The 26,362-nt window shown below is 44.4% G+C and overlaps 1 protein-coding gene across 5 annotated transcripts in view; it reads right to left on the bottom strand.

The window, feature by feature from the left end:
- The window catches only part of USP36 (ubiquitin specific peptidase 36), a 1,150,746-nt gene that overhangs the window by 97,348 nt on the left and 1,027,036 nt on the right, over positions 1–26,362 (bottom strand). For all 5 annotated transcript variants that reach the window (XR_011305183.1, XM_069655231.1, XM_069655233.1 and 2 more), the window contains one exon: positions 21,953–22,087. Coding sequence is in view for 4 of the 5 variants with exons in the window: in XM_069655231.1 (XP_069511332.1) it covers positions 21,956–22,087 (132 nt within the window). In the remaining variant the exon portion in view is untranslated. The remainder of the gene's footprint in view (positions 1–21,952; positions 22,088–26,362) is intronic.

The raw sequence follows: 26,362 nt of genomic DNA, 5'->3' as shown, positions 1-26,362 counted from the left end.
GCTTTTGATTTGGAGTGCTAGTATATTGCCTAAAGTGTGTTTTAAATAAATAATTATATCCTTTTTATACAAAGCTCTGGTCAGTGTTTGTTTGCTCTACTGTGTTTTTAGCCCTATTGTGTATACTCTATATACTGCCCTACTCTTCTTGAGGGAAGAGTGACTGCTCAGCCACAGCTACCAGGTAAATCTGGGTGGTGCAGACTGCTACCAATTGGGTTTACTGCTTACTCCTGTAGTCTTAATCTTTTTGCAGTGTTCCCCAAGGGAACTGCACAGGATTCTGCCTAACACCTCCTTTGCGGAGCTTCCTTAGAACAGGCTGACCCCTAGTTCACAAATAGAAACTGGTAGATAACGTGCTTTGGAATGCGTCTTTCTTGCGAACACGATATCCTTGCTGAACAAGTGCTTTATGTTCTTTATAACAAAGAACTATGTCTGCAACCGTTGCTAAGTATAATGGATTGAGTAAGAAACTTGTCATAATGTGTCATATTTGTCATAATTGTCAATCACCGAACCCTAGCTCAAGAAGATACATTATGGGCGGTTTGATGTGCCTTCAAAGATTGCATGTTTGTATATATGTTACTGCTTGAATGATGTTCGCTCTCTTGCATCTCACAAGGTCTGGGTGACACACGTTGCGAGACGTTAGACCCAGTCGGCCGACTGAGCATACTTTGCAATAATCCATAGTACTTGGATAATCAAACCTTGTGTCTGTCGTATCACTAGTATATGGTGATTGTGTCATGATGCCTACCCCTGGGCATCTGGACCAAGCCCATCAGCCCCGGGAGCAGGCATCCAAGTGCTTACTAAAAGCCCAGCAGCCCCGGCTAGGGGCTGTCTGGGTACAGTCCTGGCGCCATTGGCGCCAGGCTCATAGAGGAAATCAGTCCTGGCACCATAGGCGCCAGGCTCATGTACATTACGTACCTCATGCAGACCATGCTGCAATGATGTCAAGCCAACGTGAGGCCTGAATGGGACTACTTTGCTTCAGGGACTATTTTTTACTCTGGCGTGGTTCTGAGGGAACTTCTTACCTGGGACTACTTTGAAGGCTATTTAAACCACGCCCGAACAGCAGCACATGCTTTGCGTTATTCTGCATCCAGCAGCGTAACGCTCACCGTGCCTGCAGTCAGCATCCAGTCTTCAGCCACGCCCGTCTCGAATCCAGAGCTCCTAGCAAAAGAGGAAAGAAGAAGGAAAGGTCAGAACACAGACATTCAATCCTTACCTGATTCCGGATCCATCACATCTTCGAACTTGAAAAGGACATTATTTCTGCACGCGTCGCATCGCCAGCTGCAGCGCCATACTCACCAGTCCTCACAGCATTTTTCGATCCAGCGCTGCCTCCATCATTTTCTTCGCCGAACTCCAGCATCTAGAGGACAAAAGAAACATAAGGTGAGCTGAGAGAGCCAACAAATACAATCTCTTTTTACCACCATAGACTTACCCGATTTACCACCGGAGGCATTATTCTTTAACAAACCGCAACTTCTTACGCCGCACCTGTAAGGAGAGAGAAAACAACAAGTTAAATACATACATCTTTTACCAGACAGTGTTGGGTAATACAGACTCTTACCTGAATGCCATTAGCTGCCAATAGACAATCTTCTCTTGGACCCAGCTGCAACACAAGAAGGGAATGTACAAGAGTGAACTCTCTGAACTTTATACTTACGGGTTCTCGCCTGGAACCTCGGAGTCAATATTCATCCGGAACTCTTCCAACGCCTTCGAACCAGTGAAGTAACTGGTATCTACGTGCCCCTGCATTCCACGCAGGTTGGAGAGCTCATCATTTAAAAACATAAGGTGAGATTACTGAAAGTGAATATCGGAGGTGATTAGTGGGGAGAACAGTGGGGTGCCATTACTAGAATCCACGGTGGTTAAATCCTTTTCTCCACTTGCAGGAGAATACTTCTACGGGTCAAGCAGACGAGATTAGGCGGTCCAGTCCAGTCTGTCATCTCTGCACTACGCTTCACGTTGGAGGAGGCCGCAGCTGTCCGGGTCCGATCGACGCCCCTGTGGGAGCCAGGTGAGCGTAACAGATTGTGCCTTAGTTTACATATGCAGAGGGTCTTCAGGGCCTAGCAAAAGGACCGCCCTCCTCACATCCAGTGTGTGGAGTTTTACCTCAGCTGTGCTAGTTAGATTCTGAAAGAAAGCTGGTAGCTCTATGGATTGGTTCACATGGAATTTGGTAATTAATTCAGGAGAGAACCTTGGATGTGCACGTAGAACCCATTTGCCGTTATGTATGATAAAGTAAGGGTCCTGCATTGACAATGCTTGTAATTCATTAACTCTTCTTATGGAATTAATAGTCACTAAGAAGGCAGTCTAGTAATGCAGGTGTTTAAGACTTGATTTATGCATAGCCTCGAATGGGGCCCCATGAGCTTTGCGTGTACTACATTGAGATCCCATCCTGGCAGTGGGTTAGAAATTGGAGGGTGGAGTCTTTTTACTCCCTCCATGAATGCTTTGATGATTCTAAGTCATCCGACCGCGGCCGGAATGTTCGCATGAGAAAGGTGCGAACTACCAAAAGTTTGCACCTTTCTCATGCAAACACACTTATACTACGTGGGCTGCAGGGGTTTCTCCCGCAACACCCCGCTCACTATCCTTTATAGTATAGAGAGCGGGGTGTTGCGGGGGAAACCCTTGCAGCACCCGTTTTTTTTTTTTACTTACCTGCAATGCTACCACCAAAGGTTCGAACTTTTGGTGTTCGAACCTTTGGTGGTACCATTTTTTGGTCATATTATACGGTCTGACTTTTTTTCGGTCCGGTCGTACAATACCGCTTTAATGACTGGCATCATCCACCACAAAACCTTACTTTGAGAGGTGGTGTACGCTGATAAAGCCGCCAGGTGGACCTTTATGGAGTTGAATACTAACCCTGAGTCTAACAAGTGGAGCATATCATTTAGAATGTGGGATGGAGTAAATTCTATGGGGTTTATTTGTTTAGACTGGCACCAAATTACAAATCTCCTCCACTTTTCAAAATAACAGTCTCTGTAGTGTTTGGTTTTCGTGCCTCCTTGAGGATATCCATACACTGCTGTGGTAGATTAAGATGTCCGAACTCTAGGACTTCAGGAGCCATGCTGTCAAGTTCATGGAGTGTGGTTGAGGATGCACTGTTGTTCCCCCGTGTTGGGTTAATAGGTGGGCCTGACACAGGAGTTTGATGGGATCGCATATCGCCAATTTGCTTAGATACGGATACCATGGCTTAAGAATAATTGTGGTCTCTTGTTCTAATAACCTTTGCCTTTTACCAACTTCTAAAAGTATTCGAAATGCCAACAGTAAGATATTAATGTCCCCAGCACCCTAGCTATTGAAGTCACCTGTGGGCCATCCCAAAAGGGTCTTTACTGGTTTAGAAACTAAGAGTGCGCAGTATTGAAGTGTATTTCTGTGTTACTATTATACTGCTCCTTTCTGAAGGCTTTCTAACTGATTGATAAATTAATAATTGTTTATGCAAGAAACCTTGAGTGTAAGAGTTTATTTGAATACCTGTAACTGTAGATCTCTGTAACTCCACTACAGCTCACATTTACCTCTCTTGAGATAAGCCTGGCTGCTCAACACGCTACCAAAACTGTGTAGTACAAGCTTATACCAAAGGTTGGGTTACCTATACCTGTGGTCAGAGTTGTTTGTAGTGTTCCCAGAGGGGTACTGCATACAAACTTTGCCTAACATAAGGGTTTGCCCTTTAACAGATTTTCCTTTGTCCACCAGCGTAGGTTTTGAACCAGTGTTGGCGAAACCATCACTAGATCGTCCCACTGACCGCTTGTCTCAGACCACTGTTTCGCCAACCACTCTTGCATTGGGTGCATGCGCAGACGTGCGTGTGGGATCAGGTATATGCACAATGCCATCATGCCTAGTAAACTCATTGCATATGCTTATCTGGAGACCGGCTTAATACTGAGGTATTTACCGAAGCATGTGTTGCACTCATTCCATGGCGCACAGGCAATTGGAAGATTTTCTGAAAACTAGGATGGGATCACAGACTGGAGGGTCATATCGGACACTGGCAAAACAGTTTTTTGGACAGCATTCTTACGGGCCCGGGATTCAGTTAAGCTTTAACTGGAAAAGGTGATGACAGAGAGGGAGCGAGTGTATAGGAACAAAAGGTCTATGCTGGCATTGAGGGAAATTACTAAAGGCGTGCAGCCTTCTGGAGGCACATATGGCAGACCACTCCACCCAACTAACATTGCAGACTAGGCCATCCTTTTAAGTGAAAGGAAATGAGGCAAACTGGTTCTTAGCTGCCAAATTGTGCAACGTAGTTCGAGAAACTTTATATTAGAGTTGAGGGGGGGGAAGGGGACTGGATGATGAGCTCTGAAAGCAGGAAAAGGCAAAAGATTGAATCCTACTATAGGAAGTTGGTAGAGGGGGAGATGATTGAAGAGGCGCAGCAGTTAGACTTCCTATGAAGGCTGATTTGTCAAGGTATCAGCAGAGGACAAAGAAGCATTTGAGGCCCCTATTAGTCAGGACGAGGTGGCGAAGGCTATTGATGCTCTCCCCCGTAATAAAGCGCCAGGGCCATATGGGTTTGGGAATGGTTTTTATAAGACTTAAGCCCTGGCTGATCCAGACGCTAGCTAAGATGTTTCATGTCGTTCAGGCTCAAGGAGTGGTTTAACAGGATATGGGGGTCTCCATCACGGCTTTACTGCCAAAACCGGGGAAGGACCCAACGGACTGTGCGAGTTACCGCACTCTCACTCTCCTTAATTGGGACGCCAAGATTTATGTGAAAATAATAGCGCTCCGTCTGACGCCGGTTCTACTTCAAATCATTCATAAGGATCAGTCGGTTTTATACAGGGACAGAACACGCATGATAACATTTGAAGGGCAGTGAGCCTTATCAGATGAGCAAAGGGAACAGAACAATCTATGGTGATTGCGGCTTCAGACGCCAAGTGAGCATTTGACAGTATGGATTGGGGCTATTTGAGGCATATGCTGGTGGAGTTTGGCCCTAAATTCATGTCCGGGGTCCTGGCAAACTTTCAAATTTCTAGTGTGCGAATTAATGTGAACGAGAACCTTTCGGACAAGATCAATCTTAAAAGAGCAGGCAGCAGGGTTGCCCGCTTTCTCCCTTAGCCTTTGCAATAGCTATTGAGCCGATCGCGAATATGATTAGACAAGATGCATTGCAAAGGGAAAGCACATAAAATTGCATTATATGCAGACAATGTTTTGTTGTTCCTTGACAACATGAGCTGATCGCTCCCTGGGGTCATGGACATCTTACAGTTTTCAGGGGGTGTCTGGATTTGGGATAAATGTCAGGTCAAAATCTCCCAACGTTTCGGAGAACACGGAAGATGTGAGGGAGTGGAGCAATAGTTATCCCTTGATATGGGCACTGGAGAGTGTGTAGTACTTGGGGTTTCAGCTGTCAAATGACTCGACTACAGAGATCTGTCTAAAGCCAATAGAATAAATTAATGGGGGATCTCAAACGATGGGATATGCAGGAGTTATCATGGTAAGCGTGAACTGCTACTGTCAAAATGACATTACTCCCCAACGGTTGTATGCTTTTTGGGCCCAATCAGAATCCCAGGTGCGATGACCCATACATTGCATAAAGAAATCTTTGTTTTCATTTGCAATAGTACAAAGCCTAGGGTAGCACACAGGGTGCTTACCCATTCCCCATGGATGGGTGGATTTTTGGGTCTAGGAAGTCTGAAGACACTTGATAGTGGCCCAACTCACATCGATGTTGGAATGGTCGGTGAACCCTCTGAGTAAGCAATGTGTGAGACGGAGTAAGGGGGAACAGATATCCCATTGGAGATGCTCTTGTTTCTAGGTGAAGAGGCTAGAGAGGCGGGGAGGGATACTGCTGGACTCGACTATGGTACAGGAATAGAGCACTATGGATAAAAGGGATTGGCGGTGGCTCTGGGTTTGCTATCACTGGTCAGCTTTAGTTTGTGCCCGGGAGAGCTGGGAAATTTCTGGCACAGGGGGAAAGTCTATCGTGCTTAGGGACTTTATAGGTATGGGGTGCCCCTCTCCCTTGAACAATGCAAAGCCCAGTATGACATCAGGAAACAGGAGCGTTTTCGGTATACACAAGTGAGGCATTAGATAACCAATGGAAGCGTCAGGGCAGCAGGGACACCAGAACCAGGTGGTTTGGAACTCTCAATGCAGGAACGTTTAATTTTTTAAAGGGGTCTCAACCATATATAAACTGCTGGACGCATGTCACTATAGAGGAGAGACTGTCCTCTATGGAAAGATGGGAAAAAGAAGTGAGGGTGACCATCTCGGATTTGGAATGGGGACAGCTATGGGCAAGGGCGCACAAATCCTATAGATGTACCACCATTAAAGAATGCAAGGACGCACAAATCCTATAGATGTACCACCATTAAAGAATAGGCTTACAGAATCTGCTTTAGGAGGTATTTAAGACCTCAACGCATTCATACCATCACTGGCATTGTGGCTCTGCTTTGTTGGAGGCAATGCAAAGGTACCAGGGATTTTGGTCATATGTGGTGGTCCTGCCCACTGGCACAAATATATTGTAAACAAATCTGGGGCCACATTAGGCAGATTACAGGGATTACGCTCCCAATGGATCTGGTGCTTGGAGCGGTGGCTGAGGATAGCTATGCAGCAAGAGGGGCTACAGCGGTACTGCTCACTCATCTCTTGACGGCTTCAAGAATGGTTCTTGCTCACAGCTGGAAACCCAAGGAGGATCTTGTTAGGGAGATTTATCATGTTTATGCTTCACCTCCTCTCCTATTGAGAACCCAGCATTTTTTGCTAGACTTCTTTTTCTTTAAATACTGAATGAGTGGAGCTTTTGTCATTTATTCTTGTGGGGTCTGTCTTTTGGAACTCTATTCTTTGTATTCTACCTGTACTATGGAGTCTGTCTGCCCCATAGCTCTTAAAAGCAACTTTATTTTTCTATTGCAGCACACAGCTCCTTGAGGTCCTCCTTTGAGTTTCTTTTTCTGTATCCTACATTAACTACAGTTCTTAAGAATAGAGGGATACTTGGTGTCTCTCCTAAAACTTTATAGTCTGAGAGATTGGCACAACCCACCTTATGTGTATCATCCGCCTTCTCTCTGCTCCTGTGTCTTTTTTGTCACAGACAATCTCCTAGTTATGGCTGGTGGCAGTGGACACGTTCTACCAACTATTGTGTCATTTGTGTACCACAGGCTATGTACATAGCTCCGGTAGCGCACAATAGGGAAACCAAAGTACCAACTTGGGGCCTCCCTTCTTTTTTCAACATTCCTAGCGTGGTTGTTCTTTGTTAGCTCTTCTACCGTTCTGGGACGGGAAGGTCAGTGTGTGTGTTTTGCCTTTGACGGGAACCCTTGAATGTTCCTGCCTAGGCTCCAGAGTGTCTACGCAGGCAGGAAGTGGGGGAGGTGTTTTCCACCCCTCTGTCCTTTGTCTGCCCAAGTGCCTGAATAGGACCAGCTCCCACAGGGGGTGTAGACAGCCAAACGCCCCTTTCTGTAAAATGCTGTGAGAGATTGCAGAGGAGTGTGCTGGAACTGTATAAAGGGTGAGGCTTCAGGAGTGAAAAACAAGTCGACCAGTGGAAGCTGATGTAACTGAAGACGACGACCAGAGACGCCTGCAGACCCTTTGCAACACCATGAAGTGAGCACTCCTGTCCTGACCCCGTTTTGTGTGCGACAGAGTATCTCCAATGAGGATGATTCCTTCCCTTTGGCTGGTGGAAACAACCAGTTCCAAGGCATACTTTGAAGTGAGCTATCTCCGAAGGACCTAGGAGTTTCTAGAGCTGCAGAACCCCAATACCCGGAGACATGCTGCCCATTTTGAGTGTATTGTTGTGGAAAGGCCAAATCCGTCCTTGAGTGCCGAGCACTCATGGACACTCCAGAGATCTGATCCAACTCGACCAAACGCCCCCTCCCCCATCAGAGCGTGGGACCGCAGGAAGCGAAGAAGATTGACCGGGCGATACGCATCCTTTGTTGGTGCTACAGAAAAGGCACCAAAACCACAGAGTGAACTATGAAGTTGTTGAAAGTCATGCCACAGGTCTCCATTGAGACTGCTGCTGAAGTACCCCGTCCAGTGTCCGTCCTTCAGTCCATTTGAGTCTTTTTCAGGGTCTCCATCGTTGGTTATTAATTTGCCGCCTCTAAAACACTAGAGACTTTAAGAAATCCACAGGAACTATTCATATTCTGCTGCTTGTTAAGACTTTGAGCCCTCTCTGAAATGCCTTTAGCTAGGGTTGTGTTTTTGGACTTAAGACTTGCTGTGCGAAGAAACCCTCTCTAGAACCTTGAACCAGACTAGTGTTACTCTAACAATTTGTTCCTTTAATTTACATTCTTGTAGGTGTTTGCAGAGTAAATGTCTTACCGTAAATCTACCAAGAACTGCATGTGCACGTAATTACGATAATACGATAGCATTGTCTTTTCCCTTTCTAAAGTTGCAACAAATGTAACCGCGAACAAACACAAAAGTGACAGTGTCATCTGAAGTATATGCTAAAGTATTCCAAAGAGTTCTAGTGTAAATGTATGAAGCATTTTAAGTGATTCTGGAGTAAATATAATAAATGTATAATTTTTTTTTATTGTTGGTTTATTTCAAAACTTTCATACAAATTCACAAATTTTTCCACCAAAGTACAATCATAAGCCTTGTCCTAATAAAAGACTAATCGAGACTATTTACAAGAGTCTAGTCTACTTTTGCAGGACGCTCAACCGTTTGTTTGCTATTGGGCAACTTTAGCTTTTCTTCCACAAATTACGCCAAACCTATAATGGCTCATTTGTTATCGGCAATTAAGAATATGTTCCACCACTCCTTTATGGGTTAGAGAGTTACAACCTTTGATGACATCATGGAAATATTTCCTCCTCAATTCATTTAAGGCTACACAATCTATTATCAGTAGCTCAAGAGATTCGATCATGGGGGACTGACCACAGAACCGACAATTGGGGGTGAGTCCGCCCAACATCCTCCTCTGGCTTAACACTTCCCTTGTTGGTAAAATATTCAGCCTTAACCTTAAGAAAAAATTACGGTACCAAGGACAAGGAAAATAAGTCGGGTACATTGGAAGTCGGTTCACTCCTCTACCTTCCAGTCCCAGGTTCAGGGATAACTTTTATTTTAATCTGTGAGCTATAGTATCGATCCAGTCTTGATAAAGGAGTTGCTTTTTAACTTTCCCAAGAGTCCTCAACAAAACCTCCTCCGAGACTCCCAGGTCTTCCAACCAGGACACACACTCCGCTTTCCAGCGGCCTAGCAGGCCTTCCCCCTTTTACTAAGATAATATTTTAGTATTCCAAAATGGAAGGTGTCTCTATATCAATACACTTCACATAAAATGGCAGTATCTTCCACTTGATTACAGATCACATCGATTGGAGCCCCAATTCAAATCTAATCATTACATTTGGGGTTGATTAGGGAAAGCAATGCACTCTTTTCCAAAAGTAACCCTCAATGCTCTCCAAGAAAAGGTTGGGCCACATACGGATGGTCTCTGCACCATAAAACAGGATGGGGACAACCGTTTGTTTAAAGAAGGTACATACAGGAATCAGGGAGAATTTTACCAGGCTTTTATGCAAAATTATCCCTCGAGTCGTAATGCTTTTACTTTTTTTTAAATATTTTAAAATGTTTTATTGGTTTAAATAGGAAAAGAAAGACCACAGAGTGGCCACAACCACATAAACCTTTAACATTATTACATCATCCCATCACATTTATCCTAGCCTCTTTCATACATCCACACTCCATAAATTTAATAGACAAGCAGCTGATGGAATACATGATTATATCCATTATTCCTTTTCACTCAATTCCCTCTTCATCTTTAAAACTGCTTCAATCATTTTCAGTACCGCAATCACTAAACTGGTCTTTTCTCCCATGAGTACCCAAGCCCACCAATCAGACGTACTCAGACTAGTTTTACGCTAAATAGAGTTTCCCGATTTCTTTTAGGAAGTCGTAAGTAGTTACCCAGTGGCATAAGGTCTCCACAGTATCTTTCTCCTTTTACATTTGAGTCTGATGTTCTCCATCCATTGTTTTTCAATTATACTCTGAATCAAGGTCACACCTAGATTGATCATAGTATCCACACAGTCAATGGAAACCTTGCCCACTCTCCATTAAAATCCCAGCTTCTTTTACCCCTTTTAGGTTCCCAGACCATTATTTTTGTCTTTTTGACATTTATCCTCAGATCATTCCGCTCAAAGTATGTTACCATTTCTTTCAGTCTCTGCTGCACTCCTATTTGTGTCTGGTCCAGGATAACCTTTCCCTGCTGATGCTATAAGGCCTACTCAAGATCAATTAATGCCACATATAGTTTAGATTTTACCCGAAATGCTCTAACCTTTAATGCGTTCAGCAGGAAAAGGTTAAGATTCGTCCCCATTCCCCTGAAGAAACCAGTCAGTGTCGGATACAGTCACCCAGCCTCTCTAGCCCATCTAAGAAGTCGCCGCTCTAGGAGGGAAGCAAATATCTTTCCCAAGGTGTCCAAGAAAATGATCAGTTGATAATATGATGGATTTTCCCGGTCGCCCTTCTAGAACACAGGAATGATGAGTGCCGACTTCCAGGAATAGGGCACTTCCTTGCAATCCAAGATTTGTCTAAACAAAAGGCAGAACTTGATCCATAGTTCTGGGTTCTGCTTTAATATGTTAAGGCAGTCAGCCAGAGAGGTGTTCAATTCTAATAAAAAAATGGATGTCCTCTTTATCAAACACAATATCCCATTTTGACCCAGATGTCTTTTTACTAAAAGATTGCTTCTCAATCTCCATCGCCAAAGCCAATCCGAAGTATCTGGGACAAGACGGGTCGTCCTCCCTAAGCGGCTCCTTGGCAAAGAGACACGAGTAGTGCTCAACCCATTTGACCTAGATACTGCTGGAACAAGGCTCGCCAGTTGACGACTTTCGTTGTTATTTAACACCGCCCAATGGTCCCTAGTATTTTTTTTCATCATTACTTTCAAAATTACCTCAGCATCATGCTGCATGCAAAGGGTCCTAGATGAGAACAGCCAATTACGATATGGTTGTTTCCTTTTCCTTATCAGCTTGTGTCCATCGGTCGTGGCCATCTAGCTCAATTGTCTCAAATCCGCCGAGTATATTTTCCTTTGTTCCCAGGTCTTTATTGTAGTGGTGTTGCATCAAAGCCCAAGACCGGGCCCTTGCGGACAGGGTGGATTTAAACTGTAGCAATAGGCCTTCATAGTTCTGGGACCCACCCACTGACCAGTGACAACTGCCTCAAACTCTCCACCACCACAGGGACATCCTCTGGCCGGATTCAAAGCCTATTCCCGGCCTGGTTTACCTGGACGATCTAATTTTTCATTTTTGGCATCAAAACACCACCCTCATTCCATTTAAATTCCAAGAGACAATGGTCACAATTTCCCATAGGGCAGATCTCCAATGAAGAAGCCCATCTATAGACAGATATAAAATAGTAATCTAAGCAAGAGTGATGGGTGCCTCTAGACCATGTATTATTTGCAGGCATGTCACCCCTGGCTTGGCCATTTAATATCACAATATCACCGTCATTCAGTTCTTTTATCTTTTCCTGCATACTTTTACGTGGAAGTATTCTGCCCCTACCATCAAAACAATTTAGATTAAGGTCTCCACAGATTATAAAGTGGGGATTAGTCTGATTTGTATAAATCCTATCTATCCAAGTGACAATCAAATTAACAAATGAAGCATCATTCCCTGAGGCTGGGTTCCAGTATAAGTGATATAACCAGCGACACATTAGGCAAGCCTCCAGTTCTTTCCCAACTTAAATAAACCAGTTGGACAAACAGCCCTCTGCCATCTTTATTAAGGTAAGTAGCCCCGATGAGGGACGTTGCAACAGATATTTTTTTTCCAGATTACAGCAAACCTCAAAGCCGTCACAAATTGGGGCACTACACAGAGCCATGTCTCCTGGAGGCAGATAACATATTTCTTAAGGGAAGACCCCTGTGTATGAAAGATGTTCATGTCCCCTTGTATTCCAGGAGCACCATTGGAATGGCACTGACTACTTTGTTTCTGGACGTTAATTCTTGGACGATTGAGCCAGGGCACCTGCCAACCAAAACCAATCAAGTCCTCTTGTCTCCAATGGTTTCTGCTCCTGATCAATCTTTATCCTTTTATAAAGTGTGGCGCAATCCATAGTAATTTGTAATAATGGCAGAGCTCCCGGTCTCGGGTTATGAACGCGGAGGGTCCGCTGCTGACTCAGATTGGACCTTTCCCGATAATGTATTCCGTTCTACACTCGGGTCAGGATTTTCACTCGGATGGGACTAGGTGCATCACCTCTTACTGATCCACGCAATTGCTTTTCTGAATCCCAGTGGGAGTAAATCTCCTGCTGCTTCAAGCAAAATATTACCCACCAGGCTAGAATATAAATGACGAGAGACCCAGCCCACCCACTTTTCATTAACAAATTGGACAATCTTCAGATGTTTGGATTTAATAGTTCTTAGCTTTGGCGCGCAATGTAGAAGCCTTAAAACATTCACCCGGTTAATAATTATTAGGCCATCCTTACAGGGGATAAGTCTTTATTGTAATCTGGTGAAAAGAGAACTTAGGCCTTTCTGGGAACTAAAACTATCAGGATCTCCCAGCTATAGTCAACCAGTTGAACGCGGTTTCGGAAGCCCAATGGGTTATTTTTTTCTCAGATCTATGCAGGGCTCCCCCTTATCAGAGTCTGAGAAATTTGAAGCAATGAGTGTTAAAGAGATGGTAGTTTGGGAGTTAAATGTCGAATATGAGGAGGTCCCAAAGCTCATTAAAAATGCAAAGAATGTGAGGGCGGACGGCCCAAACGGGTTAACTAAATACCTTTAAAGGAAACCCAGTTGCCTGGGCGAAGATTCTTACGGCCCTCTACAAGAGTATAGAGAGAGATGAGCCATACCAGGTAGCTGGCAAACAGCATATGTAGTTCCGTTTCAAACGAGGGGACCGAGATTAAGCCAGAAACTACCGCCCAATAACCTTACTAGATACGCACTGTAAGATATTTGCATCTATTTTGTTAGCACACGTCAATGAATGGATGGCTAGCTCTCATTATCTTAACAGACGGGATTTAGAGCGGGTCATTCAACAAACTTGAATTGACTGATGATGAGGGCAATGTGGGATTCCGCCTGGGGATGCCCCGGAAGCAGAGATATATGTTGCATCAATTGATTTGTCAACAGCTTTTTTGAAGGTGATCCAAGGCCCACTCTGGGCTAAATTAAGTGGGGCATGTCAGCTGGCCTGCTGAAGCTTATCATGACCCTCCATGAAAACGCTGGTATCTGTGTCTGCCTAAATCTTGAGGGCAATTTGTCTAGGCGGATTAAGACCTATATAGGCCTAAGGCAGGGATTTTCTTTAGCCCCTTGTTTTAATTTGTATGTATCAGATTCTGGAGAGTTTATGCAGGAGGCAGGGTTGGTTATGCCTAAACTAGGGAACATACTTCTTTCTTGGCTGGTTTACGCCGATGATTTCCTCCTTTTAGATCGGGGTAAGGTTGCAAAGATTGATGAATACATTTGCAGAATATGCGGCCAGGAACAGACTCATTGTAAATCCTAGAAAGACGCGTTCTGATATTTTCAAAAGGTAGGAGAAAGAATAAAATGGGATGGAATATGGGAGTACCCATAGAAATTACTACTAAAGTGAGGAACTTGGGCTTCCCATTAATTGCGCAACCATCCATTGGTGGACTACATGTTTTTCTTAACCAAAAAGCAGATCCATTGGCTAATCAATTGATGAATTTAGATCATAAATTTGGTCGCTTTTCAATTATACCTGCAATTAACTTCAATGAGGGGAAGATAGTTCCCAAAATTATATATGGAATGGAGCGCCATTATGATGAACTGCTAAAATTTTGGGAAATCCTGGAGGGCAGGTTGTGGAGGAAGACCATGGGGGTATCTCATAATACCCCCATGGCTGCCATCAGGTTCGAACTTGGTTTGGCCTTGTTGCAGGTTCAGGTAAAATGGCAAATGATGACATGGTTTAGAAACATCATTGCGCCTTTGAAGAATACACTATATGAAGACCTGGAGAGGCTTAGCTCCACTGATCCGATGGAACACCCCACCTGCAAATATTTGATTACACTCCGGGATACCTGCGATAAGCTGCTATTGGACCTAGACTCGGATAGATGTACTTTGATAATGAATCCTGATAAGGTTAAATTATTACTTTATGAAAGTGAATGGATTAATACAGAGAAACTCCATACCCATATGTCTCTCAGTCATTTAAAGTGAGACCATAAACATCGTGGGTCTGCCTGTTTTTTGATGACTCAATTTCCGAATCGATATTATCGTAATTTATTGCTCAGGTTACGTTGGAATATACTGTTGACGAGAGAGGTTCTTTACAGGAGGAAGATGGCAGACGTTGTGAACCCATGTGCCGTTATTGTGAGAAATCAGGAGAAACGGAATTAATGGAACATCTCCTATTACACCGAACAGCGCATCAGGCAAGGAGATTAACCTATCTGGAGAAGTTTATCGAGAGGGGGAAAGAGGGGGGTGTCAAATATATTTGGATTAGATGTATTACAATTCAGAATATTTCAGAAGTTGTGGCTGTAGCATCCTTCATCAAATCTTTAAACCTCTCAACCGCCCAGGAATAGCAATAATAAACATGCCTTTTGTCTCTTTGTGAATCTCTTGCAGCCCTAATTATCTCTGGTGAAGGGGGGAAACCATGAGGCTCCCAAACTACCGGTAAAACTTGAGTATGCCGTTAAACTCACATCTAAGTCTGCAAATGAATCTCTGATAGCTGCAGTGTTGCAACAATATTTGGAGTATTGGGCCATTTTGCCTTGTTAACCTTACTGAATCGTACTTTAAAAGCCGGATGATATTGCTGCAATTATCTCACTGCATTATATATTGCTGCTGCTATGTTTTTAATATGACTATTGTCTTAATTTCCCTCTCCTCCCTTTTCTTTAATCCTTTTTAATGCCACATTTCTGTGCTTGGGAAATGTTGTCAAAGGTGATATTGATTGCTGTAATTTATAATGTGGAGTTCTATATGAAATGAACATTTTATATTTCAAAAATTGATGTGCTATGTTGAAAGGTTTCTTGGTAAATCAAATAGTTTTTTTCATTTTAAGTCAGATTAAGGAGCTTGTAATATGATGTAAATGTGATAGATTTTATAATGCAGAGTGTTTTATGAAGTGATTTTATGTTTAAATTGAAGTGTTATGTTGTAAAGGATTCTTAGTAAACCATAAACAATAACAAATATTTTAAAAAAAGAATTTTAATCATCTAAGCTGGAATTTCGTTATATAGCTGTGCTTTTGTAGATTTTTCCTTGGCTTTTTCTCTCAATCCCACTCCTTTGCTGACTTTGTATGTGTAATTATCCGGTTTCTTCTATCTTCCAGAGTGCAAAATTCTTGGGGCGGCAGGGCATGGTCAACATGGCCACTAGGCCAAATAGACCTGGAGGGGGCAGCTATCTCACAGCTAGGAGAAAGCAGTGGATAAATTGTAATTTCGCCTTAATATGCTTCATCCTGGGCTTCTTCCTCATTAACCGCCCCATCAGAGTAGGTCGATAACTCAAGACAACGGAGCATCTCCTTATCCATCACCACATATTTTTATAGCTGAATAGATGGGACTGGGTTTAACACCGCTCCCTCTGCACGGGCCCGGTGATATTATTTAGCAACGCTTTTTCCTGCTTTGATGATACCGACAGAGAGATGTTAATTTGAGCAAAAACGCCCTTGAGCCGTTTATTTTTTGGTTTATTGCTATTGTTTAGGTGTATTGGCCTTTCATTGCTGGGTCTTTGGCCTTTGTTTTTCCAAAGATCACAAAGGGCTTTGGGCCATATATCATGGCATTAACCTCATTGTCTGGTCCATTTACCAGTTAGTCCCAATGTAGCCATCATTGTATCTTGGTGGGGCACTTTCCCCATATTTTGTACCTCCAGGGGATGGTCTTCACGCCCTGACAATGCATTGGCCCCAGAATGCAATCTGCTTTGGCGAAATTCCCCTGGACTCCTTGGCCTCCCTTCCACGATGCTATCACGCTGAACTTGCATGTCTCTCCTCCCATTTGACTCATCCAGAGATTTAATTGGTAGATGCTGGGGACGGGGGTAATCATTTTGAGCGAAGTAGGTTTTAGAGCAATCATTTCTGAACAGAGAACTTTCTTGGGCCTTTCTTGCCCAATACAAAGTCTCGAGAATAGCAGTCATCGGCGTACTTTTTTTTCGTTCGCCTCCCTTGCCACCGTGAAGACATTTCTGCTTCTTTTTCCAAGCGTTCTCTCAGTGAATCTGCTAGAGGCTCCAGAGACAAAAGCTTTGTATGAGTTAGTAGAGTGGCTTGCTCTTTAATTGACTCATTCATAGGCTCATTCAATTTAATAAAGGGATTGAGGGAGACTTTCAAACTTGACATTATGATTGCCTGAATATTTTCGATCTCAGGAGCCCTCTGGACCGGTACCCTAGACGACCCATTTTGCAGACGCAATGGTCTCTCTAAGAGTTCATATACCAACGCGGATACAGAGGAAGAGCTCTGTAGGCTTCCCTCCCTTGCCTAGATGTCTCGATGGTTGACAAACTATTGAGTTTCCGATGCTGGTGCCCCCATCACAATATTTTCCAGCAGGGTAAAATTTGAGTCAATCCTTGATAAAAGCGATTTGTCTTTGGACCATATCCTTTCCACCCTACTTTTCATTCAGCTTGTCCTTCTCCTGCTCTTTTAATCTAGCTGTAGGCGTTTGAGGCGTGCATGGTAAATGATTAAAGACCTCACAGAGTCTTCTCTGACTTTCCATTGTTTTGATTTCAGCAATGTCTCTCGAGAGCCTAGCGGCAAAATAGCTGCATGTTGAATCTCCAGGCAATCCATCATTATGATTGTTTTACATCCGGGGAATTGGGGCGTTGAAAAAACGTCCTCTAGATCAACATACTCCTCTGCATAACCTGAGCAGTACTGCCACAAAGCAGAGGTATGGGGTTTTGTCTTCTTCTCCACAACTTCAAAGGCATTAGCAATACCATTAGCATTAACCTTAGACCCCTCTAGCCTCATGAATAACTTTTTTTGGCTTGTAGTTGAGGATTTTGCTGTATTCGTCACATTCGCCATATGCTCACCAGGAGGCTGTAAGACCTGCGTCTTCGCCTTAGTTGACTCCTCCCTAGGTAGCATGCTGCGGCGAGGCCTTATATCCCCATTTGAAGCAGATAGCATTCACCCCAGTTCCTGCACCGCCTCGACCAACCCCTCATTATGGATGTAAAGTATAGGCGTTTGCCTAAAAGTTTGCCACTCGCTGGTCTGATACCTTGCAATGTCACTATCAATTGTAATAGCGGATTCGGAAATCACCTCAATGTCCCCGAGGGGATCTTGGATTTCCACCGAGTCATTAATAGAAATTTCCAAGCCAGAAACCGCCAACAAATCTTTTTTGCTTTCTCGCTGGTCTGCGAGTGCATGGGCCTTTCGGCGGCATGAAACTTTATTTGTTCTTTACAAATTATGACCGGAAAGCAGGACAAGCGCCGAGGACATGAAGTGTAACATGGGGGGGTGTAAATGTAGTCATGCAAGTTAAGAGGGACACTGCTGTAAGTTAAAAGTAGGGCTTGATCATAAGTGGGAGCACTCAGCACCAAAGTGTAAGTGCTTATTTGATGTACTAACTGGGTTCAGTGTACTTACCTATAGCTCACATCTGCCATCCTACCAAGGGCCTGAGTTAGTACATACTAATACTAAGAGTTGGGGATCTACAAACCACCCAGAAAGCTTACTAAAGTCTTACCGTCAGTAGGACTTTAGGAAAACTCCCCTTACAGATCTCATAGATGCACTGGGGTGGGATAGAACCCGAGGTATTGTGGCTATGGAAAAGATATGGTCTTTGGCAAACGGAAATAATCAAACATTTTTTAAAGTGCGGATGCCCATTAATGATAAAGTTAAGGACAGAGAACAGATGTATTTTAAGCCCCGGCTATTGATTAACTTTTCTACACTATGAGAGGATCTGTGTTGTCTGGGGGTTGGTAGCGGGGGAGGTGCTGGATTCCCATGGGGGCGGGAGGAGGGGGGTTTGTGGAAGTTCAGTTTTGATATGCTAGCCAATGTAGATCTGTGAACTGACTGGTCACCATACTGTCGCCAGATTGGGGGGGGGGAGGGTATAATCTGTTATGTTTCAACATAAAACACGGGAGTCAGAGGTGGTTGCCTAGGGTAAATTTAGGCCAATGGTTGGCTCATTTTTGTTTGGAGGCTGGGGTTAACGCATTGTATGAAGATATTGTCTTTTTCATTGGTTTATGTATGACTCCAGAAGATAAATAAAGCTCTAAAAAAAAAGAATTGGCATCCTGAAGCTCTAGTGGTACAGACCAGTCCACTTGCAGAGCCTGTAGAATTTCTCAAAGTCACCACCTTGAACTTGTGCTTCTTAAGGAACTTGTTCAATGCCCTCAGGTCCAGGGTGGGAGAGAGTCCTCCCCCTTCTTGGGCACCAGAGAGTAGCCAGAATACCAGCACAAACCACTCTCCGCGGCTGGCACCTCCAATGCACACTTCATTTGTAGGGTGTTCTGCTCTTCCTGGAGCTCTGGCAGGGGTGGAGGTCTGTCCAGCGGTCTTTTGAGGAAAGGGAATGTGAGGAGCCAGCAATGAGAGACAAACACAAAGGACCTTTGATTGTGGTTACACACTTTTATTCAAAATAATAAAAAGGGGTTGGAAATGTCCTTCCTGTCTCTGCTCTATGAGGTATTTCCCTACCTCAACCTAAACCAAGGGTGTGTCATTTGTCAAGATGCCCAAAGAAAAATGTCCTGTGTCCGAAATCCTATCCTAGCTCTCACTTTCTAAAAGTAACTTAAGGTGCTAAGGGTAATGTCTTTGCCCTTCAAAGTGCACAACTGTGCAAGTTCAAAAGGTGCAACTCCAATACAAAAGGTCATAATGGATAGTGTTCACAGTTCCAGGGAATGTCCCAGGTTTCACTTCACCAATACAACAGATCAACGTGACAATCAAAGTTATTTATAGCCCAAAAGTAAAACTCCCTCCACTTGGCGTTGCAATCCACTACTAGTGAAATGTCTCCCTTCCCCAGGTTTGTTCAAACAATCCTAAATCCTAAGGGCATGAGTCTTTCTTGGGATTCTTTTCTCAGCAAAACAACCTGGATGCAAAACAACTCGGCTGCGAGTCCCAGCCCCGCAGAACACTTGGTATATTCCTCTGCCAGGTTCTTCTCCACAGTCATTGCAATTTGACTTACAAGCTGGTCTTTGCCTCGTATACTCTCCTGTCAGGCCTTTCATGTGGTTCACTTTACACACTCCCAAACTTGGCTTTGCCTTGTATACTCTACTGTCAGGACTTTCTCGTACAGTTTATATTTCTTGCATTCACTTTTGTTATTATTCCTTTTGAAATATTGGATCTCAAATGCCTTTCATGCACTTCACTGGTTCTTATCTGTCCTTGAAAGCGTTGCCGAAGTACCCCGGTGTCCCAGCTTCCCTTCTCAGAACTCACTGGCTTTTTGTGGCGTTCTCCATGCCTCTTGCGTGAAAACGTGAAGCAGTGCTCTGGAGTCCTGTATCCACTTCACAGTTTTTGTCTAACAGCTTCCACATGCTTCGCGGCTACCGCTCTGCTGCTGTGCCCTGTTCTGTGTTTGGGCAGTAGTGGTACTGCTTCTCGGTTCCTGTTGCCACCAGGAAGGCTTCCCTGCTATGGTCCGAGCATGGCAACCCCACTACTGCATCCCTCCTTCTGCTGTGTCCCGAGCCTCCAGGCTCCACGGTCTTCTCTGCAGCTCGGCAGTCCCTCGTTGAGCACGGAGAGGATGAAGCTTTGCCAGACATCGTCTTCCCTCCTCCATGCTGGTCGGAGTTTTTAAATGCCCCAGCACCTATCATATGCTCCCAACCACTGGAGCGCGTCTTGGGCTTCTCAGCTTCAATGATCCTCATTGCTCCATTCAGCCTCCTCGTCACAGTGTTTCTATATACATGGGAATGATAGGCAGTCCATGGCATTCTAGTCACAAAATATTGAAAGATGTCATCAGTAGGTTTTATAGGTGGTTGAATGGGACTGTAAAAGTATGCCATAAAGGCATGAGCAATGGAGGGGATATTCCTAAAAGGAAAAGGGGGATATGTGTCTTCAGGCGATTATGCCGGGTCATCCCCCTAAGGGAATGGGAAGAGGCAACCTCTGGGAAAGGAGTGATAACATCATCAGATCCATCATGGGAGACAATATCCCAACTCTACCAGCTGAAGGAACCAGGAACTGTCATTAATCTATTTACACCTGTTCTAGTGAGAAGAAAAAGCGTTTTCTCAGGGGCAGCTGCACCCGATGTTAAAGCCAATGCAGATTGGCCCTTTGAGGGCCCTCTATCCCTGCTGGGGCACAGGAACTGTCTCTGACCTGCTTGGCGAAGTTGAAACTTCCTCACGAAAGTGGTATAGTGCCTGTAACCCCTGGAGCCAAACCAAAAAAAATTGTTTGGCTGGCTGCTGAACCGGCAGCCCACGCGACTTTCCTGCAAGTTTCGACTGCATGAAACGTTCCAGAGGGGCGTGACCCAAGAGGTGCTCAACATCGAAGGCCATATCTAGCAGTTTGGCTTGAAGCCCAGATTCTCTGGAACACTATCGACATTCCCATGCATGCCTTCTATATTCATTTTGCTCAGGCATGGGCCCTTCAGTAGGGGCACCTGAATATTTGGTGACTGATCGGACCAGGAAATTGGAAATTAAAAAAGTTCCTCCTAAGTCCCAACTTCGCTGAGGGTTCCCTAAGAGCCTTCGGGTTCATGTGCTGACAGGAGTGGTATTGCTCGGTGTCATGCTCCACAGCGAGACATCACAGACGGATGTTGTGTGGGTCTGTTATTGACATTTTTGAGCTGCAGTCCTTGCAACACTTACAACCAGACAGTTTGAACCCGACTATTTGCCAAAGATTAAAATGTTTTTGGAAAATGTTTGTTCAACCGTGTTCCGAAATAGCATGCGCTGAGGAACGTGAGGCTCTATATGTACTAGCAACTTTTTGTCTGGAGCAGAGGAGTGCCGAGGCCGAAGCATGCTGTGGTCGAGAGACTACATCGAACCGCACTATGCTCTGTTGAAATTTTTAGAGTAGCTGGAGCCGAGGGGATGATCTATCAAGATGAGGAATCCGTGGGAGAATGCAATCGATTGAAACATATTTCCTGTGGTCTGTAATTCAATGGTTGAATGAATTAACAATATTTTTCATTAGTTCTAAGTTTTAAAGTTCATCAGTATGTTATGGCCATGTGATATGTTGGTACTTCATGGACTATATGCACTCTTTTTAATTCATCCTTCAGAAAGAGCCTAGAATTGCTTAGAACATGTGTTGGCTGTAATCTCTGCACATAATAATACATGTATTTGTTGTTGAAAGCAAGAGTGAATATCAACTTGGTTTAAGAATGTTAAAGTAATAATATTGGAGAGTACCAAATGCTAAAATTCACAAACAAAAATAGCACAAATAATATGAAAGATGTAATTCAATAGCTCTCAAACAATCCAGGTGCAAAAATAGACTAGCTACCGAAAGGGAACAGATCACAAAGAAAATATAACACCTGCAGCAAATATTGGCACTTCCCACCCCAGGCAAAAAGCCCAGTTTTCACTCACCTTTCAGAACCTTGAACCAAGACTGGAAAACTTTCCAGGATGTGTCATGGACCAGAAATTGCGCCTGCTCTGTAGCTTCTGGAAGACATTAAAACTCCTTCGCCTTTCTCGCTTTAACTTCTTTACTTTCTTCACCTGAAATTAGAGCCATATATGAACTTGTGTTAGAAGGCACACTTGCAGAAATCAGTTTGCAGCTTTCTTGCCTCAAAAAGGAAACTTTGTTGACGCAAGCATTCCGCATACCGCGCCAAGCACCTGTCCCACCAATTGTCTTGGGTAGCCCCATTGCTGAAAATCTATCATGGGCACAGCGACATTTGATTAAGCTGCCCCGCTACAGTCAAAGTCTCATGTTTTGGGAACGATATCTCTTTAGTGCACATTTCCTTCCATCTTTATGGAACCCCCAAACTTTTTGCTTTTATTTTTGATCCCGACCTGCTCTTTTTGCAGTGCAGTGTAGCCTTAAGCTTCACTATACTGGCTTTTGCTCTAATGTTATGGGGAAAGTGACATGTCCTTCAGGCTTGGAGTACTGGGAAACATTGTTTCCCTTAGTCGTGTTACTGTGTTACTACTTTTGTATCACTTGTGGTAGCTTTTTACCATTGTACAATGCCGCTTACACTGCAGTACAATGGGGTACATTTGTTGTTTTGCCCTAGATTAACACTCAGATGATTTTTGGTTACTCTAGGTGTGCTAAAAGGATAAGCTGGTGGCAGCAGTGACTTTTACCCACTTTTGGGGACGTTTTAGCCTTGCCGCGTTTACTGCGTTTGGCTAACTGTGGCTACTGGTCAAACATGAATGTGCCATGTTGCGCTTTTTTTTTTGCATCTTGTTGAGGCCAGGAAAATCCTTATAAGGACTTGCAGTGCCTGGCAAATCAGAAGCTTTTGGCGGGCTACTGGAGGGCTGTGTGTCTTTGCTGGCAGGATGTGGGCTGGGATTGACTGGTCCCAATCCACAAACTGGTTTCAGAGTGTCCGAGTGGTATGCATGAATGTTCCCGCCAGTGGTCGTGATTGGACCATTGCTGGGGAGTGTGTGTGTGTGTGTGTGTAGGATAGTCCTGTCATTGGCTAGGGCGGGCAGCTGCTCTTACCTGGCTTTTAGGATAAGAAGAGGACCCTTGCACCCATTCCTCAGAGATCCAGGAGAAACCTGAAAGAGCCAAGAATCCTATCCAGCTGTGAGACCTGCGAAGAAACCGGAGACCCGTCGGAAGAAGGCTTGGCTACCAACTTCTGCTGCTGTCCTGGAGGAGCCCTGTCTTGCTGAAGATCTTTAGCAGTCCTGGGAAGGAGCTGCGACCCTTGGAGTGGAGGGACCATCCATTCCCCGGTCTGTTCTGTACCCTGCAACGAAGAGCCTTGGGAAGTGTCCCGGGACCGTCTTGTGGCTGACGAGCTCTGAATTTGGGCTACCGTGCTGCCGGTGTCACTGTTCCGAGTTTTCAACCTAGAATTGGGGGGTCCTCCGCTGGCCCCACGAGACTAATCTCTGCGAAATTCTGCCGTCCTAGCACCAAGGGGACCCGAGATATGAGGGAAAGTCCAACCGCAGCAGTTGAGTCCCTTTGTGTCGCCTTGCTTGTTTGTTTGTGCATTTCATATAGCGCTACGTACCATCAGGTATCTAAGCGCTGCTTATTTCCCACAGTGTATGGTGCTCATTTATTAACCTCGGTAGGATAAAAGGCTGAGTTTGGCCCTGCCGGGATTCGAACCTGCATCAGCAGGCTCTGCACGGATGTCAAAGCGAGCGCTCTACTCGCTGTGCTATCTGACCGACTGGCTGCTGCAGTGACCACTGTCGTAAATCGCTTACCTGACCCAGAGTCCAGTCCACAGAGGGGTCCTTGAGAGAATTGCAATGTCCTCCACGAAGAGTAGCAGGGGACCAGTGGTCTGTAGATTAAGTGGATGATTAGTGTAGCGATGTTAGAGAGGGACATTTTGATTAAGATTAGTTCCCCTGTACTAACCTTTTGGCAACAGACTTTGCTTTGTGCCACCGACTCAGTATCCCTGCAACGCCAGGTCCCTTCACTTACGTGAATGGGAACCGTTGCTGCATTGACCTTTTTTTCTTTTCTTTTTTTTAAACCTTTTTTGTTCCCCGCTTTCTTTTTTATGGAAGCAGAGGACACCCTGCCAACAGGTTTGCAAACGCATTTGTCAACGGATGTTACAGGGGTGGCCTGTTCCAAGATGCATGCAGCATTATTAATTTTAGGTGTATCTGGCTCTAAGGTGCATGGGGCATTGGCAGTCACAAGGGTAGTAGGCTCCAGTATGCATAAAGCATCAGTCATTTCAGCATTGGTATTCGCAGTGGCCGACAGTGTTATGACACTTAAAGCCTTGGTTGATGCCTGGCGGTCTAGTTCTTCAGAGGTGGTATAGGGTCCACAATGAGGTCACACAAATGGAATCACAGATTACACTTACACAGGATGTATACAAATAGTTCTTTTTTATGGACAAAACACTATAGAACAATGACTACTAGAAAGTTATCACACAACATTGAATAAAATTGATGCATATATACATTCACTTATTATAGGGCATAATACATATGACAAACTCCTGCAAAGGAAAGGTAAGATTAGTATTATGCACTAATGGTCCACAGAAAATGATCCCCAACTTAAATTATCCAGCCCTAAGTTGTCCGAGGCCTTTTGCCCAATTTTATTTATTTATTTGCATTTTTAAAGCGAACAGCTGCTCTCGGGCATCGTGGCGCCCAATAGTTCAGGTAAAAGTTCCACAGGATATTTGAAGCAGGAAAGAAATGCAGCTAGGGTCTCCGGGGTCCAGTGAAGGGTTCTTATGGTTAGGGTACAAGTTAAACCCTAACCCTGTTTTATAAGTATTGGAATGACAAAAAGTAACTAGAGGTTTTACTTGTATTTACCTGGAATTACTGGTGTTGCCTGTGGACTTATTCGAGCCCTAGACCACTCTCACACCCTTCATGAGACTAAGCCTTGCTGCTCTTCTACCTTACCCCGAATGGGTTTGGCTAAACTGTCTTCTCTGTTCACAATTGTTAAGAGTGATTTCCTGAATCATCCCTTGGTGGGAATAGTTATGGAGGCCACCCTATTTATGGTAGACACTGAGAGGTTTGCCAAAGCCCAATCAACGTAAGGTAGGCGGGTGAGCAGTCAAGACTTAGTCTCAGGAGAAGTGAGACAGTGGTCTAGGGCTATAATGAGTCCACATAAAGCAATGGAAATAATACAAGTCACAGTGCAAGTATATGCAAGTATATAAAAATCCAGTGGGCCTCATTACGACTCCGGCGGTAAACGTGCTGGTAAAAGCAGCAAGCTGCTGCCGAAGTCATGTTTTTTTCCGGTGCCTGGCAATGGGGAATCACTGGGGCATTTCAGCCCCGGCGGTCCCTACGGCCAGGTGCCGGAAAAAAACTCCCCATTCGAGACTCAATGGGAATGGGGAGGACGGATGCACTGGCACTGTGTGCAACAGTGTTGGTGCATCCATCAAAGTCTGCAGGCAGGTGCCGTTCCGGTCAGACCTGGTGAGCTACCGGCACCATTGTTACCGGACTGGCAGAGTACAAGTTTGCGGCCGGGATGCCAACCCGCCCGCACACTTGTACTCTGCCAGTCCGGTAACAATGGTGCCGGTAGCTCACCAGCACCATTGCTACTGTGACCGGCAGGGTTATAATGAGGCAGAGTGCAACCAAACAGAGAGCCTTAAGGACATTTTTGGACAACCCTCTCGTAAGGAGTATGTAATCATCTAGCTTAATTATAGAGCAGTTTGTCAGCCAAACGGAAAGACAAGAATGTACAATAGTAAGTGTAGCATAGCAGTCATGCTCAACTTCCAGAGGGAGGCTAGCAGGGAGTTACAATTAATCATCCCAATACACACTACAAGAGAAAATCCGACACTGGTATAGTGAAAAACACACTTTATAAGATCACACACAATATTTATGATGGGAAACATTAGTACTCAGCTTGACATAAAACATAGCATAATGCAAATAAAAACCAATCAATGGTCAATTAAGGCTTAGCTCATACCTTACCCTAAAGAGTAATCCCCATATATAGTGGTAGACACTATACATATAGGTGTCTCAGCAGGCAACAACAGCAAAAACAGCTCTTGCAAAGATAATGGTGGTGGCAACCAAGTCGTCCTAGAGAAACTGATTTAGTTGAGAGAAAGATTTTCTTTTTGCAACTTTCCCTATGAAACCCCATTAATTTGGTCTGTTTTTGATCCTGTCTTGACTTTTTGAAAGGAGGTAACCGTTAGGCAAGGTTTGGATGCAGTACCCTTTGGGATCACTACACACAACTAGGACTACAGGTGTAAGCAAAACCAACCGTTGGTATAAGTCTGTACTACA

This window comes from Ambystoma mexicanum, chromosome 3q (genome assembly GCF_040938575.1).
Source record: "Ambystoma mexicanum isolate Mex_15411 chromosome 3q, UKY_AmexF1_1, whole genome shotgun sequence".
Taxonomy (NCBI): domain Eukaryota; kingdom Metazoa; phylum Chordata; class Amphibia; order Caudata; family Ambystomatidae; genus Ambystoma; species Ambystoma mexicanum.
This window is presented reverse-complemented; position numbering and strand designations above follow the sequence as displayed.